Source organism: Phaethon aethereus (assembly GCF_964289735.1).
Source record: "Phaethon aethereus genome assembly, chromosome: 1".
In the NCBI taxonomy this organism is placed as follows: domain Eukaryota; kingdom Metazoa; phylum Chordata; class Aves; order Phaethontiformes; family Phaethontidae; genus Phaethon; species Phaethon aethereus.
In genome coordinates, this window is record NC_138575.1 from 61,478,293 (window position 1) to 61,500,196 (window position 21,904).

The window sequence follows — 21,904 nt, forward strand, 5'->3', positions numbered from 1 at the left end:
TTGGTGAAGCAAATAGGTGCAAAGAAGCAATAGTTCAGAATGAAATGCCTTTATTTATATTTGCATATTTCAGTATTTGCACTTGGAAGTGTCTGCAAGTTTCTTCAAGGCAGAACACTGGATACTTGCAGCAACCTATTCTAAATCAACCCACAGGTTTTGTGGGGTTTTTTAAATCTAAAATTTAACTATCAACTTTAAAGAGCAAATACAGATGAAATAATCTATAAACCTCTTTATCCATATTTCACAAATCACAGAATTTCACAGGCAGAGAAAAAGAGTAAAAAAAATCACTGGATTAATTATTCTCTGCTGTTTTTTCCATTAGGTCTCCTAAGAAACTGAAAGAAGCAGAAAAATATTTTTGCTAACATTTTGCTTTAAAAATCACTTTTTTTCCCCCCAATAATCTATGTTTTCATCCAGAAAACTATGATAAATATTTACAGGTGAAGTAAAGGCCTTTCTTTAAAAGACTTAAAGCAAGGTAAGAATTTTTTCAGATAAGTATACTCCGAGGATTTTCTGTAACAGAGCTCTGTTCTGCCACACACAAGGAACCTTACAATACTAAGAAAGTTAAACCAGAATTAAAAACCTAAATTAAGGGAAAAGTCAACAAAAGTCTAAGCGAAAACCTATAGAAAGAGATTGTCAGAAGTATATGTAACGTTACAGAACATGTAGCCAAAAATACTGCTGTAAATTACACTGAAGAGCATTTATTCATTTTTCATAGCACAGTAGATTGACTCACAAACTTTCTTCTCTCCATTCTCTCTTCATAATTACCCTTCCTTTTTTCTCCTCACTAAATTTGCAAGGGATTTTGGCAAATTAATCAAACCTCAAACTCTCTCTCTTCTTTTGTTGTCTTCTATGTTAAATTACAAAGATCTCATTTCAGTAAAACAGCCAGTAAAGGTGGGCTTCATCATGCACTGAAACAAACATGAATCTTGAAAAAAATCTCAGTTTTCTTTCCATAATAAATACAACAATGATGACAAACCACAAATCACCAACTGGCAAGGTAGAAAACAAATATGCCAAGTAGATCTCCTATACTGTATCAGAGGTTTCATATCTTCAAACAAATCCCATAAGAGTAAGACATGTGTTGAGAAATTCTGTACAGGATGCTAATGAGCAAATTAAACACATGCAGTGAAAGTATGTATAGAACTGTCTAAGATGTCCAAGACCTCTATTCACTTCAACTGGGAAAAAGATAAGAAAAACACTAACAGGTTTTCTTGATGTTTTTTTTTAAAAAGCATCTTACCATTGCAGCGTAGCTGGAGTTGAGTGTGGTTTTGATGCTCTATTATTTTCTTTTTCCTCATCTGTTAAGAAACAAAAAAATACTTAGTAATTTCGGTGGGTATCACTCAGTCATTTGTGAACTGGTAAGGAAATAATCTGATCAAAAATGTTCTCAAGTGTCAAAGCTTTCCCAAAATATTTGCTAAATTGTGGAAATGTAAATAATGATGCTTCCTAAGCTAGTGTCTGTAGATACTGCTTAAGGCAATAAAGCTTGCAAACATCACTGCTAGCCAGAGCAGAGTGGTGCATACGAATAGTGACATTGGAAAGGATAAATTTATATGGAAAAAAAAAAGAGGAGACTCTCAGACCTCTAGCAGGATGTCAGAACATAAAAACCTGTTTTTCACCTGTTTTAAGGGAACAGTTGCCTTACCCAAGATTTGTATTAGATGAGGCATTTAACATAATGGGGTTCATCCACTGTTGTGATCCTAACATATGATATATACCAGATGTTTACAAGTTTACGAAGATTAATTCTGAACAAGAAAAATTGAAATTAAAAACATTCTATAATATACTTTATTTTTTTAGATAATTTTAATGTTAGTATTCCTCATTAACTATTTCCAAGGTAATTCTCTGATTTGCTGACTTTCCAAAACTTGAATAAAAGATGAATAAAGAAAAAGAGAATCAAAACAAAACCAGCTTAAAATACTGGATTTTTCCAGTTCACATTATTCTTTGAAACAATTTAAAAGTATGTCTAGAATAATTCCTATTAAATTGTGATTTGTAAAGCATATAAAGCATTCCTAAGTGAAAGCTGAGAGTGAAGCACAATCAGCATCTCCACAAGGATATTCTTTGGGAAAGGGTGTTGTACCAAACACAGTTTGATATTTTAATAACTTTGTCCCTGATGACAGCTTTAAGTGTAAAAGGCTTTGATACCTAAAAAACGAGGTAAACCACTGCGCCTGTACACCATGCTGCAAGTTTTATTTCTTCATACAATTAACTTTTAGAAGTTATTTAAGTGAGCCTTTAGGATGCTGAACCTTAAGGGAGCCGGGCTATCTCCTCTGAACACCAGACTCCTTTGGGAGGCCTTTTGTGCAGTCCCAAGAACCCGTGCACACAAATAAAACCCCACTTCGGAAAACGATGTCTTGAGCCCTCGCGCCACAATATTTCTTCTGTTACACATAGGGCAAGTTGTGTTAACTGAACATCCTTTAGCCTGTGAGGCCTGTCCCCTGAATGTCAGGAAAATCTGGATTTACAGTTACCCGCAGACACTGTGCGCAGCCCCTCTTGCATCTACATGACAATAGGCCTCTAATTATTGGACTGCACACTCCTTCCCTGCCTTTCAGGGGCCCGCTTTTATTCAGCGCATAGGACCAACATACACATTTCAAATCACTTTTAAATTGTGTTTTTCATTTGTTTTTCCTAAACAAACGGTCGGCATGCAACAAACCTTCGTCACACAGGGCTTGAATGCTGAGCGGCCGTGGCTGCTGTGGGCCGCTGATGCTCAACAATGGCCCCTGGCCTCGCCGGCAGCGGGACAAATGTCTTCTCCATAGTGGGAGGCAGAGCCGTGCAGCACGGATTTAAAGCACTGAGTGGATAAAATAGTCAAGGCCATTCCTTCTCACAACACCAACTGTTTTGCCCTTCTTATCCTTAATTGACAGCACGGACACCCTAAGAGCATGCCTGACTTCAGCCTCCCCTGGGGAGGAGGGGTTGGCCATGTCTGCCCTGCTCTGAGGTGGGAAGAGCCTTCTGGGTTGGGATTCACAGTTTTCCAGGCAACAGGGGATGAGGGAGTCCAGCTGAGAGGTGTGAGAGCACCTGCTGGGAGGGTGAGCAAGCCCCTGTAGGGAAGGCTCTTTGGTCGCCCTGGAGGGACAAGAGGCAGGCGGCCTGACCAGAGCCCAGTCCAGTCCTGCATCCTGCTATGGCTTCCCCATCGACCTGGCCAGAGAAAAAATAGGCAGCAGGGCTGAGAGAGAGTTACGGCAGCTCCCTGGGCTTGGGACACAGGGGCTGCTGCAGCTTCCTTCACCTGTGAGCAGGCTGGCCTAGCTTGCCAAGGCCTTGTGGGTGCCCAGCAGCCAGTGGCCTCCCAACCCTTCCTGAGGTAAAAGTGAAAGGGGACTAGTTAAAAACGATACGCCTCAGCAAAGAGTTGCAGGGGTGAAGTGCTGGCTAGGGCAGGGGGTCTCCCCTGCTTTAGTAATAAAAATTAGAGCTGGCAGTCATGGGGGTTCACAGGCCTCACCAACAGGGACCCATAACACAGGCCACTGCAGCACCTTTCTACCAGCCGCAGGGATTCGGGCCTCTGCTCTTGCAGGGAGGGAGATGCCACAGCGAGGTCCAACCACCAAAGCTGCTGCCTTTAGGTATCAGCAGCACCTGGGGGCCCAGTCCTCCTCCTGTGCCCCACCGCCTTCTCGTTCCAATTAAGGTTATTGCTTCCCAGGTGAAAGTCACCCGTTTTCTTAATCAGTATTTTCAACATCAGCATCAACGCCTACCATCCACGGGTTTAAGTTCAGTATGCAACTGGTTTCTACCTCGCTGGAAGTTGCCAGAGAGATGCCAATTGGAAAGGCTGAAAGCCACTGATCTAAATAACCCCTCATCTAACTCAGGTGCAGAAATCCTAAACTGCTGCCAGTGAAACCAAGAGGTACTTACTCCCCCTTCCCCAGAATAAAATTTTGTATTATTTTTCTTGATTTAAGGGTGCTAGTATTCAAAGGTCTGTTATTAGATGGCTTTCACCTGTGTTAACTAGACTTAATTTTCCCCTGGACATGTGGCACTCTATCAGACATCAAGCCAATATCTAAATTATACTATATTAGGGTCTTTACAACCTTTCCATTCCTCCCCCAGCTATTTTTCACTCACCTTAAGAGCGAGCACCTGTGAGCACGTGCTTTGCCCAACCTGCCCTCAGACACACTACAAGCCAGCTATACTCAGCTCCTCTCACGTAAAGATTTGGTTTAACAACACAAACTACCAATAAGGTCCTAAACTGCAATTTAAATCTTCCTCGTCAGGTATGTCTGCTTCCTGGGGATCCTTCTTCAAAAAACTCTTTAGCATTGTTCATTAACTGTCCCTTAAAACCAAGAAGGAGAATAATGGACTTTGAGCTTATTTTAAAAAATTCTTTAAGCACCATTTTCCAACAAAATATCACCCACTGAACAACTGGATTTTCAGCAAAACTACTTTTTCCACAAAGTTAGCGCTTGTATATCCCCAAAATCTACTACCAGAAAACAGGTTTTTTTTTTTTTTTTGGCCAATGGACCAGCCGTCAGCCAAAATGTTTCTCATTTTCACTAGATGTTGGCTAAAATAGTTATTTTCTGAAAACTTTCACGTTTTTATTAAACAGATGGAAAGAATTGCCCGTGATATAGGAATGGAGGGGACCTAGAAATACAAGCTTTTGGTATTACATATACAAGCACTTTATTCTATCTTGTATAGTTTAACAATATGATCTAATCAGATAATTAACTAGCAGAAAATAATAAATATCCCTATTGCTTATATTTTAGGTGGTAGCAGGGCACTTTTAATGTCTTCCCTGTTGAGCAGGGAATGTTTTGCATAACTCCTGACTCAGGTCTTTTTCCCAAATCTGTTTGTACCACATGAAAGAAGTAAGGAATGCTTTTTTTCCTTACTTTGTGGCCTGTCATTTTATCAGTCCCCATCAGAACAACACTGTAGATTAAAATGAACCCATACCATTTAAAATTTGACACTTTTACAGCCCGTTCTATTTTATAAAGAAAGGAAATAAAGACACCGAAAAGCAGTCTTGCTTCAAGGCACTGTCAAAGAACAGAGCTGACAATTCTTCTGTGATCAGTGCAAAAGGACTTGAAGTCATAAGGAAAAACCCTGCTCCTGATGCACTGCTGCGGGTGTTCACACATACGGCAGCTGCACAGCACCTCAGGGAGAAACGTTTGCTAGGAGCAGATCTAATGTGTTCGCTGCCAGTAGGAGGACTACTGGCATTCCAAGGGAAGGTATCTTCAAGGTACCTGGTTGGGTGGAAAACCTGGTGAAGGTTTCCCAAGCTGAAAGCAGGTAATAGCTTAGACAATTGCAAGTAAAACTCTCAGCAGAGAAGAGGCCTTCAAAAATACTTAAAACTGGGATCATCAATGTACTAGAAAAATAGTATTTCTTGGCTCCCAGAGATATGAGAGAATCTTTTTCTTCCCAAACTCTGTGGAAGTTTCTTTGCTAAAAGCTCTGTCTTTCTCCTTCCAAAGTTCTGTTTCAAAGCCACCAGAGCAGAGTTCTCTTTTTCCCTTGTGTATATGTTTGTGGCTTTCCCTGAACTCTCACTAGTATCCTCTAACTCTGCTGGCTTGTTTTAAGTACAGATCAAGGGATTTCTTGCTTCTTGGACCAAGACGTGGAGGCAATAGGAGCTACGCTCAGCACCTCTTCAAGCATGCTGCCTTAAACACAGTAAGTGGAACATCCACAAAGGGAGGACCCCACATTAGTACACCCTTTTCTAAAATGCTGATGTTGGTCTGTTTGTCATAACTGAAGTGGAGTTAAAGCTCTGATTTCCACTGTGGACATAATAAAAGAGTACTGTACTTTCCAGTGCTGCCTCTGTGTGTCTCAGAGAACATCTGAGGAGCTAATATGTTATTAATAGCTTTATATGGATAAAATCCTTCCCTTAGTTCAGATACCTCCACACTTTTCAGAGAAATAGCGTCTTCCTCTGTAGCTCCTGTGGTCCATGGTCTGACTGTTCTCAGAAGTGATTTGCCCTTAGCTAAAATTAATTGATAGTAAGAAGCTACCTTGTCTCTTACTTACATGTAGCCATAAATAAGATTCAGGCTCATTAGCATGTATTCCATGCTTTTAAAATAGTGGGATTTTTTTAAAAACCTCTGAGAAACATGGGAGCATAGTTCTAACTGAGTAGGTATGATTGAAAAAGAAAGAATTTTTCCCAAGGAAAATTTCTATGAAATCAAGTAGCTCTTTTTTAAACATTTTTTCCAACAGAAGAATAAGAAGTTTAGTTCAAACAAAAAAAGAAACTATTGGATAAATCTTCCATTTCAGCTAGTTTGAACACGGATTTTGAGCTTCTGAAGTGCAAAAAGTAGTCTGAATATTTTCTTTTATCACCTATGAACTTTTGCACATTTGTCTACACATTTGCATATCTAATACGCAAACAATTGGACAAGCAACCCTTCCACTTCATCACGTAACATCATGACTCCTTCCCCAGAGAAGTGAAGCTGAAACTTCCAAAATCCTTTAATTGTATTCTTCCAGACCCCTATTTCAATTTGGAGAATCTGCTCAAAGTAAAGTACACAGAAAATGTTGACGGTTTGTTTTTTTTTTAGTTATTAGATATGAGGTTGTACCATTCCCTTTTCCTGTGGATCTTTTGACTAACATGTAGAGTGTGGAAATAGTGGAAGGAAGACTATTTAAAAAACTTGAAATGAAATAAAATTTACTTAGAATTTTTATATTAGAATATAAAAGCTGTCTTTTGGGAGTGGTCATAAAAAGTTCCAAGAGGGTAAGAAGCACCCCAAGAAGCAGCAAGACCATGGGAATCCACAGCTGTGAGTTGCTGCTTCCCTTCACAGTGTAATGCAGGTTCAAGAGTCCTGGAGGTGTCTGGATGAGAATAGAAGATTGGAGAGGACTCCTGTGGCCTGTAGTACGGTTCTGTAGCATACTTCTACTATAGAAAAGGAGACAACAAAAGTATTACTCTTGTCCTAAAACCCTATGAACTCTAAAAACATCCAGGAAAAAAATAGTCACAAGAGCAAGCAGGATACTGAGTGAGAACATTATCAGTTCACAGTGCAAATTCTCATAGTCTTCACTGGATGCAAGGCAAAAAAAAAACCCACCAAAAACCTCCCAACACCAAAGCCACATTTTCTCTGTTAGAGTCCAGCCAATAGCTACATAATGTATTTAGAGACAAAAAACTAAGTAGTCAAGAGAAAGATGGATGATGCCTTCTTCTGGCTGCAGATGAAAACTGGAGCTCCAATGACAACAGCAATTTGACCACCATTCTGAAGAACTCGGAGAGTTACATAGGTTTTCTCAAAACATTCTGCCTCCTGCTGTTTGTAAATGTATGACAGAGGCTGGACAAAGAGAGACACGATGGTTTGGAAATTGCTTGGTTGGTGTGTGGGCACTGTTAGAGAAATGTTAGAAAGAACTCAAGGGCTGGAAAGGACCAATCATAGTATAATGATTTCTAAGGTGAAACTTCTAGTTTGTTCTGAATTTCACAGATTATTGGTCTCCTTGCTGCTGGGCAAGTGGCTTGTTTTTCTTTCCTACTCCTTCGTCTTCACACTCTTCCTTCCCCCTCACCTCCCAAAACAAGGATGACTTTTCAGGTGGATTAGTTCTCTTATCTGCACCGCAGAAATGCTGGTATCAGTGCAAAAGAAGCATCTGGAAGAACTGGCTATTAAAAAGGATGCTAGATGAAATCAACTCTCACTCTCATTTGGGTTTCTATTATATACTGTGACAATGTCTTCTGCACACAAATTGTGGGATAAATGTATTTATTTGTTTTAGCAGTTCTAAATTTGCTGCCTTTCATTATCATCACTTGCCCCTTAATTCCAGTACCAGAAAACAGTATCAGAACAACCGTCTGATCTTCTCAATGCCACTGTCTGAAATACCTGCTCTTGCTAATCCATGCAGGTCCACTTCTTACTGTCCCTAGATATGTGGAAGTTTTCTCATGCCTGCATTTAAACTGAATGCACATATAACAAACTACCACTACTTCTGCTACAACCTATTTAGGGTAACAGATCTAGAAAGAACACAGAAGGAGACTTCTAATTATGACATTATAATTTTTTTTAATATAGCTAGTGGTGCTAAATAATTACCCTGACAATACTGTCTTGAACTGTGAGTCTAAGGAAAATCTCACTAAAGTCAATAGGGTTGAATCCTGAATTCTGACCCTATTAAGAGTCTGAAATCATGTCTCATTTATTACAAATTCTTTCCATCACTTTCTCAGTAGCATCAGAGTGAAACAAATTTGCTAAGTCTCACAGGTTCTCGTAAAATGCAATATAACAAGCAGATACTCTTTGGTTTTCACTACAATTCACTACAACTTTATTTTTAAAGAGAAACTAACTCATTTCCAATTCCTTAGTTTATAAAAACCAAAAAACCCAAACCTGTCCAAGTTATATTGTCTGTCTTTAAGGATTCTCATCCACTCTTGTTAGCTTGGGAGTCATGAATAAATACCATGTTTCTAACAAACACCTCCTTTCTTCTTCAGAAGAGATCTTGCCTCAGAAGAGATCCCTGGACAAATAAAAGTAGGGCCCCAATATAGCAGATGCCATGATCCTCTACAACACTGTGCTGCAAGGCACGTAATTTTACTGTGATATCAAAACAAAGTAGTTCTCTCAAAATGCAAAAAAAGTAAAAGGGACATTCAGCAATTAAGAAGTGATTTAAAATCTGTTTTCTATACTTATGTGCTTGAAAATTACAAAAATGTGTGTCTGAATTAAAGAATTCAGTCTGCATTAATGTCTTGTAACATGAACTAACATATGAAGTAGAGAGAGGAAAACTAATTTAGGCAAATTAAGTAGAATTAGAAATTGCATAAACAGGGAAAACTAAAGGGTAAACTAAAAATTGTCTTAAAATTTTAAAAAGAAACAATTAGGTTATTTTAAGGTATTTTGGTGTCTTTTTAATTATCTGCTGTTGTTAAAAATCAAGATCTAAAATTACTATAACTAGAAAAGATAAGAAAAAATAGCAATTTTAAAATCAGCTAGATTTATAACTGTTTCATCTCTATGACTAAAAAGGAAGCAATATCATGATTTAATATATGATTTTTTTGATCTGATTATTGTTTAATTCTTAAAATAAAAATTTTATGTGTACGATGTGATACAGTAGTATTTAAAAACAGTACAATTTTTCCTATATTTCAAATGCATGGTGTTCACCAGTGCAAAGAAAAACAGATGGTTTTACTCATGAGCTAGTAGTAACAGCATGTTTTAGAGGTCATCCAAACTTTATTCAGTGACACACAAATTCTTCTGGTTGTTTTAACTAGTAGATAGTATTACTTCCTTTTAAATAACGCAAAATAGCCAATATTCCAGAAAAAAAATTATTAAAACTACTGGATGTGTTGAGTTGACTCTTCAAACTACAGAGTACTAAAAATATCACCAAGATATAGCAAAATACAGCAGGAAATTAGCACTCGGACACATTTGCACTCATTTTAAATGAATGACAAGTTACTTACTTTCATCATTAGAAACATTCCCCAGAGAGGTGTGACTGGAGTAACGTTTGTTTTCACTTTCATTGAGACATCGTTCAATCCAACTCTCTGCAAAAGAACAAAGATGCTCTTTTTTGGTGTTTGTCTTTGCATAAAAAAGATAAACTTCCAACATATAAAACAAAGTAAAGCACCAGTTTTCAACAGATGGTGTTCTGTAACATTTCTGTTAAAACATGCTCAGTCTGAGGTTATTTTACAAGAAAATCCTTTCTTGCTTTCAAACTTAGCTGTTGCTCTTTAGTTTCATTTTTTGTTTGTTTTTAAATGACAGAGGCTGAAACACTTCTATGCATATAACAAAGCTCCTCAGGATATTCTCTGCCCTCCCTATCACATGATACCTTAAAAAAAAATTCATCTCGTGGGCAACTGAAACACATAAATTGCATTAATTTCTAAGTCTTAGTCTGGCAAAGACTTGTGTACTCGAATATATCCACTGGTTTTGAACAGACTCTTCATGTGTGTAAAATGGAGTCATGTAAATTTTTGGTACAGCGGGGCGCAAAGCGTGCTCTCTGAAGTCCAACCCTACAACCCCATTCACCCTGGTGGAGTCCCAGGCCCCACCGAGACCTTTCCCGTGCTGGTAGGAGTCCAAAGTAGTGAGACAGCTGCCACTGAGCTACTCGAACCCTTGTCACTCCACTTGAGTGGGTACTCAACCACTCCTGTCCTCCTCCATTCTCACTTTCTATTTATTTCCACCAGGCAGATGAGGGACAGCATTACATTGATTTGACTCTGCTGTTCCTCTTTCTGGAAGCTATAACATACATTCCCCTGATGACCTTAGAGGATGCACCAGGTCAGCAGAATTCACTGTTACAGGTCTTCAGAGAAAAAGTTGTACTTGCCTATGTGTTTCCTCAGACAAAGTATGAAATACGAGTCCTTGGTTTTGTCTGGAGCCCCTGTACATTGCTACAATAAACTGACCTCCCTCATAAGACTATTTTTCAAGGGCATGCACATGGGCAGAAGTGAACTTACGCTCACAGAGCTCCCTGTGGGCAAAGCAAGAAAAAGGACTCTGTGGGAAGGCTGCAAGGTAACCCCATGAGTTACGACAGGCAACAGCCCCACTGAGTGAAGAGACGCACAGGAAATAAGGGAAAACAGGCCTCGCTGTCAGCAAACTGCCAGAGCCAGAAACACCTTCAAAGACAGAGAAATGGCTGCAGATTCCTTTCCATAAGCCACCTCCCAGACACATCAGGCTACCAGCACAGCGCATGCAGCAATCTGCCAGCCAGAGAAAGCCCATTACAGCCGCAGGCTTGAAGGGAAAGCAGAAGCCCAGTGTCCTGGGAAAGCTGCCCATCTGGTTTATAAGAGGTAAAAGTTGGTATGACTTCATTTCAGCACTAGGTGCCAATAAATAAATATATAAATAGTCATGGCCAAATACGTCCTGCAGAAAAAAATTGCTTTTTAAACCCAGGCAGTTGCACAAACTTGTGTGTGTTCCTCTGTACAGACACTCTCCACTTCCACACAAACAAAAGGGCAATGGCATCTGCGTAGGCCTTCAGAAAGGGTCTGCTGCCAGCCCTTCAGAGCTGATTTCCAGGCCCTGCCACGAGACTCCAGGTACCGCTGCTTTGTGCACTTCTGGTTTTCAGGCGGAGTACGAGAGGTTGTGGCAGTTCCAGGCCATTCCCTTCCCTCTGCCTGTTTGCCCACGTATTCACAGCAGGAGCACGCTGCAGTGCTGCCTCCATCGGTACAAGCGTGTCCCTGTGCGCGTCTTCCTCCTTCACCGTCAAAACTGCCCCGTGCCTAAGGAGCCTCATGGCCGTGCTGCCTCTTCCCTATAGCCTGCTCCTTTGCGGTACTTCTCTGAAAATCAGCAAAAATAACTCTTGTTGTCAATAGATTTTTCAGGATATTTCTTCTCCCATCAAATTCAACACGGCCTTGTATAAAAATCACTTTAAGGTTGCTGACACCACAACTTAAAACTTGCCAGCGAGGCCCGTGCTATCTAATCAGCTCCTGCTCAGTTACTGACCCACAAGCCTGCAGCCCCTTTGACTTCGAGGCTTTCCCTTCTCATGCTGCTCAGCTGCATCGGGTGGGGGTGTGTTGCCTTCTTGTCTAAGGGCCAACACAACGGTATGGCTGCTTCGTGCCAGGTTTCTTTTACTGCCCTAAAACTGAGCTAATAGCCTCTCTCCTCTCCTGTCTTAGTACCGTGAGCTGGGGGACAGGAGCTTGGATCCTCACGGATCACTCTGAGGTGAAGAGAAACGTTCTGCCTAGGACAATCCCAGCGAGAGGTGCAAGAAGCCTTGAGAAAGATTACCCTACCTCCTCCTCCTCTCAGTGCACAGCCATGGCTGTATATAATTCCCTTGGCTCTGAGCCCAGCTGCAGGGAGTACAAGCAAAGGCGGCTGCCATTAGTGCCAAGGAGAGACCGATGCCCAGCTCTGCCCTTTCTTTTCCTCCCGGCACCGCAAGCTGGGAAGCTGGGACGCATCCTCTTCCCTCGGCAGCAGGGAACTGGCAGCAGCCATCTTGAGTCACGTTCCCTGCTTAAGTAGTAGGAAAAAAAAGTTTTTAAGAGTCACTCCGTAACAGTTTTCACCATCCTTGTTCACATCCTGTCTCCGATAACTGCACATATACCCCTTTTTCACGGGTAAAGCAGGGGGTTTACGCTGCGAGATACAAAGTCTCTGGAGTAGGGCGCAGTTACTGCTTAATTACGTGCTGCAACTCCTTTGGTGCTGAATCACCCCAGCTCAGCTCGCTGCAGCCTGAGTCTGGCTTTGTCTTTGTGGCCTTGCATTTAAATAGCTGATAGAAATTCTTCAAGCCTGAAAAGATACATGACCTGTCTGGCAGCAAAGAATGAAGAAAACTAACTCTTTTGAGCAAAAATGTCAGGGAGTTTACAGCAAATTTGTCAAATTATTTGGCAGATGACAAAATGGGATGAAACCAACTAACTATTTAAAGGCTGTATTATCTCATAAACTGAGTGATGCAAGTATAAATAAATAAGTATTCTAATAAATATCTTCATTTAATAAGTAGATATTTTTTAATCTTTCTATGAAGAAAAAAGTTTTTACAAAGCTTGCAACTCCCAATATTAATAAGACTACCTTCGGGTATAAAAGAAAATACAATCACAGTTTTGCTGAAATGTAAAATATTCCCTTCAGGAGCCCACAGATCCCAAATATGATAGCACCTGCCTAAAATAAAACAAACAAACAAAAAAGAGAGAGAAAGAGGCAAGCAAACAAAAAGTCAAAAGTAAGCCTGACTTTTAGAAGTTCTTTCAGAGTTAGTACCATTAGATCCTGCCCCAGCATAACGGACCGACTGGGTAGAGCCCTGCACACGTCGAATGCTCTTGTCCTCAGGACACGCAGGTGTACAACATGGCTGCACCGCCGCCGGTCCCAGGCAGCCCGGCTGCAGAGCTGGAGGAAGACGCCTGTGGCTAAACCCTGGTGCTGCCAGGCTGAGGCTTCACCGCTTGCTCCCAAGGCTGACGCCAATCACGCTATGCCACTGTTCTAGACAAGCGTTGAGTCACACGGTATGGAAAGTTTTATGTGATTAAAGCCTAAATTATTGCACTTGGACCTTGCAAACTTCACATAGAGAGGATTTCACATCAGGAACAGTCATGGAACATAGAGAGTTCAGGTGGTGATTAAGCAGAATTGCCTGTCAGACCTGATAACAATGATGAATCATTGACACAAAATACAGAAACCCCAAATTTCTAGTGGGAAGTGCTTGTGAGAACAAAAGGAAATACATCCCTGTCTCATGCAGGATGTATTTTTACTCGCTGCATTTTCAGTGTATCAAGTCTTAAGGCATTTCCTCTCCCTGCTCTCTGGGACTCCTTCCCACCCTGAGCCCCAGCATACTGTACCCTCAGCTGTACCAGCACAGAGGTTTGAGCAAGGATCAGCGCTAGCCAAAAAACATCTGGGCAAAATAAATAGATTAATTAATATCTAGTAGTAAAAGGTAGTTTTTAGTAGTACTGATAACTCTGTACTATGACACAGTATAGAAACTATTACAATCTTATTAGCAAAGAATACAAATAAGGTGTATTTAATGGTGTTTTGAAGATGCACCTTTAAATACTATATCAACTATTTAATTTTGCAAAGATCAAAACTGAATTATGATGAAGCACACAACTATGTCCCTCAGCCTTACCATTTTTGTTATATAATTTTGTATATCATCACTGAATACAAATACATTGTCTTTTCTGCAGGATTCCAACATGAGGGAAAGGAGACGGTTATTCAAATTACAATAATTTTCCCAGTGTCAATTTTCTGACAGACTAACTTATTATGACACAGACAAAAAATATAAATTGTTCCCAATGAAGCGCTAAAGAATGGATTAAAAAGCACTATGGAACTATTTCTGGTCCTCATTTTGCCTCTGCTCTTTTTCATCCTCATCCTGCTAAGACTGACACAGCCACTGAACCTCAAGCATGAAAGTATTCCTCTTCCATTAAATGTGCCCACCACACTTTTAACAACAGAAGTTTAAACTCAGCTTGTTTTCAAAAGTTGGCAGAACAGAGGCCTGCACGGCTTTCCTTTGTCACCGCCAAGGCTCCTCTTCTCTTCATGTCAAAAAGCATATTTTTATTTGTATGGTTCTTCAAACACTGAGCTGGGAAGTCAGGCCTGGGACTCTCCGAAATAGAGACCAACACAAGAGAGCTGCTCAGGGGCAGGAGGTTTCATGAACTATCAGAAAAGAGAAGCATAAACTGTTTTTTAACTGTATCTTTGACAAATTATCTTGACACATTATCTCCTTCAGAAGGAAGCGTTTGCTCCTGGAAGGCACCTTTGAAAGGCTCCTCCCTACACAGAGCCTCAGTTGAGGTGAGAGAATGCAGCAGAGGTGCCTGCATAGTGCCAGTACATTTAATGAGATAATTACACCCTCTTGTTTGTATAATGGTTAGTGGCTTAGCCTATTTTCAGCCCAGAAAAGAAAGCATTCATTGCTCTCACCTGTGCAGAGCTGTGTAAAAGCCACCTTACACTCTGCAGAAGGGAAGAGGAGGTGGGCCTGATTGCAGCGGCTTCTGCAGCTGTCCTGCCAGCAGGGTTAAGAGTTGCTGCAGTATTAGCACAACCTGTCATCACAGCCTCTCCTGGCCTTTGAGACCAACCGTGTCCTGCTCGGCAACCAAGCAGGATGGCAAAAGCAGCTGGAGGGGCTGCAGCCCTGTGGGCATGTGCGTACATGTGCGTTCCAAAGGGAGATTAAGAGATTTTATGGGCAGAATGAAACTCTGTGGTCACCTAATCTGACCTGCATTTTGCCTCACCTCACTACCCGACAGTGGTACTAACAGAACTGGTTTTCCCCAGTTATGCCATATCCTCTGATCCAGATGTGGTCGTATCACTGGCATAATGGTGAATCGCTGTTTTTTCTGAAATTGCACAAGATGAGAACCCCCATATCCTAGAAAGACAGTCAAGGCTTTTGGTAATCGCAGTATCAGCTTGCAGAATCACCATAGGCTTCTTTCACCACAGCCCTAGCAGTTGCACGGAAATCCCTGTCATACGCCTTCAGGTCTAGATTGGCTGCCATACTCCAAATTTTAAAGCAGTTTGCCAACAAGCATGACAATTTACTTAGTGATCGGCACACGGACCGGCATTTTTTCCACAGAAGTTTGCTTGTCACTGAAATAGAGTTGCCACTGGAATAAGAACAGAACATTTGCCAGGACCCAAACCACTACCTGAGCCATGTACCACCTTGGATGGCACAACTGCAACAGTGCGACTCCTTATTTTTATTCATGGCTGCTCTTGTAATTTTTTTCCCCAGTTCCTCAAGGCAGATGTAGAAAAAAAGTAGTAAGTAACTGTGAGCAAAGGTATATAAGATGTAGATAATGCAAATATAAAGGGACCACCAAATTTTAACAGATTTAAAAGAGGACCTTTTGGAAAAATTAATACTCAGAAGTGACGACAGACTTAATTTCACCATTCCTGTGACAGAAGAGTAACTCCTGTTATGCATACGGAGTCTTAGCACCCCTCCGAGTTATTTGTTCATTGTTCTCAGAGGGAAGAGTTTCTCATCTCTTCCTGCAGCATCTCTTTGCCAAGTGCCTCAGTTCTGAGCTGGCCAGCAACACGGCCTAGCTGCTCATCTGAGCTGCTAGGCCAAGAGAAATTGGTTGCAAACAGCAGATTTAGCAAGTGAAAGCAGTACCTCAGAAGCTCAGGAGGCTGACCGAAGGTCATGGAACCTCCCGTTTCTAGTTTGCTAGCCCATGGTGCTAACCAGGTATCATATCTATTACAAAATTTTTCAGTGGAGTTGATGGGACAACATTCTATATCTTTTCTTTTTCAGGAAAACCATCACTTCCCTGACAGCTGCTTCTGTTGTCTGCCTCAGAATAAATGCTGAGATCTGCATGATCCATTGAGGTTTTCCTCTGCAGAGCTTATCTTGCTGAACATGGTCTGAGACATGCCACCTCCCAACAAACCCTCTGTTCATGCTGTCTGTGTGGCACCATGGCTGTGGACAGAGAGCTTCTAACCTCTACAGCTGTTAAATTCATCATGTCTGAACAGTGTGTCTGCCCTGACTATCCCTTAATGTGCTGCAAACCTAGTTTCTAACTGCCACGTGAATGAAAGTAAAGCAAAAAATGAGCCAGTGCATCTAAGATTTTCTTTGGCACAAATGAGAACTACACCTTGCAACACTTCAATGTCTTGGTTCAAGTAGTCATATCGACTTAAAAGACAAGTCACTAGTTTAAAATAGTCCCTTAAAAGCAAAAGAGACTATCCCTTTCTGTCAGCGGTAAGGAGTAGGAGATAAACCTGAAGTCTGACCCTCAAACTATTCAAAGCCTGCTCTAGTAACTGCTGCACATCACACCTGCTCTGACTAGAAGCAGAGGATTCATGTTCCAACCCTCCCACATGCCTTGCAGCACAGCACTGCTGGTTGTAGGTACATCCACCACCTGAGAAGCATAATGCTGATGGGGTGCTGCGAGGGCTGGTTACAGCAGCACGTTCGCAGCTTTTCAAGAACCACACTGTTCAAAAGAAAGCAAACGAGAATCACCTTTTCTCGGAAACGCCAATCTACCATAAAGCTAAGACCTGAGCAAGATCTCCAAGCCTGGCCTCTGCACAATGTTATGAACAACCATGTGCCTGTTACATGACAGAGCTTGGCAGCCACTGGCTCCCATGGAGTGCATTAAAAACTCAGCAAAATCAAATAAAATCAAGCAGAACAAGCTATTAGGGACAGCTAGTCACACACACAGGGATTTTCAAAGATTTAGGCTTTCATAGGTGATGTAATCTCCCTCCTCTCCATTGTCAAATGAAAGGTTTGTGAGACCATATCAGGGTCATCATCCAACTGCTGTTCCCTCCCATTACTCCATCACGTAGACACTCCTCCTTCACAAAACAGCTCCTCTTTGACCATCAAGGTGGACCAGCGCCTGGTTTTGCTCCTCGCTGCCTCATTCATTGCCATCAGCTGGCAAGACACATATCCTTCAGTCACAGTGTGTGAGCTGTCAGGAACATCTTCAAGCTCCACAGGAAATCATGCTAGTGTCCTCCTTGGTCCTGCATAGCCATCTTCTGTTCTTCCAAGAGACCTGCTCCTCAGGGATGACAGTGACACATGGCCTTGGTGCAGATGGTAGAGCCGCTATCCTGACAAGCTGCCAGATACCTTGGTGCTTTGTTTGCTAATCTAACTTTTTATTTCATTTCCAACAGGGCAAAATGTCAGGCACTCTTGTTGCAGTCCTTTCTTTTGTTCTTGTTTCTTGGCATACAGTTCTCTTGGAACTATTTCAGGGTTAACGGACATTGGTCCAGGGCACTTACTAGATGTTGGCAGGAATGTTTTTGTCCTTTTTCTCTGACTCGTGGTTCTGGTGAAGCATCGTGAAATTCACCATGATACCATAAGAATGCAAAGAATGACTCTTGGACCTGTGAGAGCTCTTTTGTTTTGTTTAGCCAGGTCTTTACTCCTAGTACTGATTTTCTGTTAACCCATTTGATAAGGGTTATTAAAAAATTGGCATGCTTTAAACTTGCATATTTAAACTGATATAACAAAAAGCACCATGGTTCATCATCTTTTAACTCACCTAGAATACGTGGGTAGGAAAACTGGAATTTATGAGATGTTCCTTTCTTGTTTCTGTGTACTATGCAGAAGTTCACCTAAACGTGATACTTTACTTGAAGTATCCTGTCAACAATATTCCTCATTAAGAAGCTGCATCCCAAATGTAGATGAAGCACACTCAGGAAGCCTAGAATACAGGACTCCTCTGCATATTGATTCTGGCATTTAAGGGCAGCCTCCAACCCAGATCAGACGGGACTTCAAAGTCCTATCCATTCCCTTCTCTGGTATCACATATCATATTGCTATTGCATTTCAAACTCAGTATGCATGCTAATTTGAAGTAGCCCTTTTCTGCTCCCAGTCACAAACAGATGCTATTTATCATTTTATTTTGAAAAGTAAATTTCACCAGACCAGTAAACCACCACTTGATTTTTGCCGCATCAAGGCCATTCCTTGTTTAACAGGGAAGAGAACATCACCTGGTCCAATTTCAATGCAGTGACATTTCCTCATTTTCACCTAGGATCATTTAAGCTGGTGCAAGCACCAGTATCTGACCAATTCACCTCTCCCACAGCACTTAACCTACATGGGTGTGCGACACACAGCCAATCTTTTCATCAGGAGGGTAATTGCACATGCGTGCTTTCCAAGCACCAACTCTGCATACAGCAACGTGTACCCTCACACTTCTACGACATGATGTGTTATAGATCCTCAGTTATTCAGGGTCTGCTGCATGAACCAACGTAAATGCTATCAGTCTCCAATTTAGCTGCAATGTTTCTGTCGTGGTTTAGCCCCAGCCGACAACTAAGCACCACGCAGCCGCTCGCTCACTCTCCCTCCCACAGTGGGACGGGGGAGAGAATTAGGAAAAACCTCGTGGGTTGAGATAAACACGGTTTAATAGGACAGAAAGAAAGAAGGGAACAATAATGATAATACCAACAAAGGAATGTACAAGAACAAGTGAGGCCCAATACAGAAATTGCTCACCACCCCGTGATCGACAGCCCGTCCCCGAGCAGCGGTTTCCGCCCCCTGGCTAACTCCAGTTTATGTACTGGGCATGACGTCGGATGGTAGGGAATATCTCTTTGGCCAGTCTGGGTCAGCTGTCCCGGCTGTGTCCCCTCCCAGCTCCCCGTGCACCCCCAGCCTGCTTGCTGGCAGGCCAGCACAAGAAGCTGGACTGTCCTTGACTGCTCAGCAACAACCCAAAACATCAGCACATTATCAACAGTTCCTCATCCCAAATCCAAAACACAGTCTCACACTAGCTTCTGAGAAGAAAACCAGCTCTATCCTGGCTGAAACCAGGACAGTTTCCTTCTGAGAAAATGCAAACACACCCCCTGATTATTGCCAGTCCTATTCTCTCCCAGAAAAAAGGGCAGTCTCTTGATGCCCCTTTTGCCCCATATTTCGTTAATTTCTTACTCTATAGAATTAATGTGAGGCACACTAGAGAGCTCATAAGAGGAGGGCCTTCACTGCTGGGTACCTAGCACAACATCTCATACACTCCTACTCTACAGCAGTCTCTGCTCACTAGCTCTTGGGTTAAACATTCCTGGCTGCTGCTGTGGTCCCTCAGCTCACCAGTGTGCATGAGGAGACATGGAGCCCTCAAGTCCTTATTTCAGTTCCACTTCACCAGTGCACAAGGCTGGAGTCATTTGGCTGAACGGGAAGCCGGTGACTCAACAAGAAACAGGATTTGCATCAAGTGCCCATGAAATGCTTCCTTCTGCCTCAGGAGCTGATGAATCCAGCAAACAAGCCAATTTGGCACAGAAATGGTAGTACATCAGCAAGACAGGCCCACAAAGATGACAAAACAAAAAGATGCGAGATGGGTGAGAGATGGAAGAAATGCTGGCCGTGGGGCTCAGGGAGAAGAGAGAAGAGGGAAAAGGCTGGTTGTTGGAAAGGAGGTGAAGAAGAAAAGGAAAGGAAACAAAAGAATGAATGACAAGGAAAAGGGCATGGTCAAAAATAAGGTATAGGAGTAACTATAGAGAGGAGATCTTTTTTTTAAATCAGAAGAGAAGAGGTCAGCTCCTGAAGGAATAGGACTACGGTAAGTATCTCTCATCGGAAACAGCATCCGGTCAGGCAGACAAAGAACAAGAGAAAAAGACAGACACATATGTGCAAAGAAAACTCATGTGTCAGGATGTAATCATAGCAGTAAGAAGGAGACAACCACTTGACTGAAGAAGAGTGTGAATCAAAGGAAAGAGATACTGTATATACCCAAATGGTGGCCACTTTTCCTCACTTTATGCACATCTGTTCCAAACCTAGCAGTTGCTCACGACTCTCAAAGGATGCAGCCATTACATTACTCACAACCATTTTTGTGAGAAAATATGGCACTAACTAGACAGAAACAAATTTCTTTCAGCTCTCAAAATGCACCCAGAGAATATCTGCGTACCAAAACTAATGGAGAGAACATTAATAAATCATCATAACACGCCCCCACAAAGATTGGTACCTCTCAGAACTAATCTGTGTACATAGAGCAAGCATTTCATGCTATTATTAAGTTTACAACATAAATGTGCCTGTTGGAAAGTCTTCACTCAGTCCTGAAGTGCTTAGACCTACAGATTCATAAAACTTGTATGGATTTAGTCCCTTCCACACTGTCTCTTCCCATCCCTTAGAAAGTACTGCAAAACTAGACCAGTGCTTTTAAAACTAGGAGCCTGGCCTTTCCGAGAAGCCTCCAGTCTCCTCTGAACAATATGCAAAGCAAACTCAGGGAGGGAACATGAGAAAAAAGAGAAGTCTTCTTTCCTCCTTCTTTTTTTTTGCCTAAGACTCACCAAAACAAGAGTCTAGTATTGAATATTCAGCACTGAATACTAACTGCTCAATAGACAGTCTGTTTGCGGAGCTCAAAGTGGAAATGACCCAGCAAGGAGGAGAGGTGAACACGCTGCTCCATCCATGTGATTAAACTGCTCTGTAAATGCAGTCCTCCCCAGTTCTCCCCACCTCCTTACAATGGAGGCCATTTGCTGTCCCTACCACAACTCATTTAAAAAAAATAAATGTTTCCATTAGAGGGGCCCCTGCACCAGTATTGTCCCCACGACTCCGCATTTAGGGGAGGAATGCTAGCTCCAACCTTGGGAGACCTGTGCTAGCCAGTCAATCCGACCAGCGGGATCTGTTATGGCCACCACTCGGGAGGAAGGAAGAACAGGGCGCAGTTTACGGAGGAGCAGAGGGCCCGTCTGGGTGTCCCTGCTCTCAGCCTGCACGAGGCACGGAGTAAATCTCACCGGCAGCTGCCTTGTTCTGCCGTGGACGTTGGAGGTCTCTTACGCGCTCCTCCTCCAGGTCGCTGCGTTACGGAGTCACGCAGTGAGCACCCAGGAGGCCCAGCTGGGCCACAGGCTGGCGTGCAAACACAACACGCCGTTCGGCAAACGTGCCATTTGTACACAGCCTCTCATAGCCCAAATTTTCCTTGGTATATAAAACATAGCTCATTTGCACCCTTGACCCCGAAAGGCCCGGAAGCAGCAGCCTTTTACCGGCACATCTGCAGGTGTTGCAGACCTGTCATGCTCAGCGTGAGAATTCCTGGTCTGGCTCTCATGCCACGTCTGTCCCCAAGGGGATCTCCATCTCGCACGCGGCACTGGGCATGGCTCCTCTCCTGCTAACCCCGGGGTGCCAAGCACATGAGCCAGCAAATCTCTGACCCTCTGCTCAGCCAGCTCTGACACGCAGAGACCTGGAGCTGAGGGGCTGCGCCGAGGCGGGGGTGAGGGGCTGCAATGAAGCCCATGCCCTCTATCCGACGGGCAAGCGGTGTACCTGGGGAACACGCATCGCAGGAGCGGTCACCTCTCCTCACAGGACAGCATGCTACATTTTGTTTGGGTTTTGTTTGTTTTTTTACAGTGCCTATCAAATCATTGTGATCTTAAGGGCCAGACAGGATTTTTTTTTTCCCCTGTGTTGCTTAAGATTTGTAGAC

The 21,904-nt window shown here is 42.4% G+C and overlaps 1 protein-coding gene across 1 annotated transcript in view; it reads right to left on the reverse strand.

Annotated features, from left to right (window-relative positions):
* The window catches only part of RFX4 (regulatory factor X4), a gene marked incomplete at both ends in the record, with an annotated part of 96,015 nt that overhangs the window by 67,398 nt on the left and 6,713 nt on the right, over positions 1–21,904 (reverse strand). Inside the window, 2 exons of the mRNA XM_082014331.1 lie at positions 1,289–1,349; positions 9,683–9,769. Coding sequence (XP_081870457.1) covers positions 1,289–1,349; positions 9,683–9,769 — 148 coding nt within the window. The remainder of the gene's footprint in view (positions 1–1,288; positions 1,350–9,682; positions 9,770–21,904) is intronic.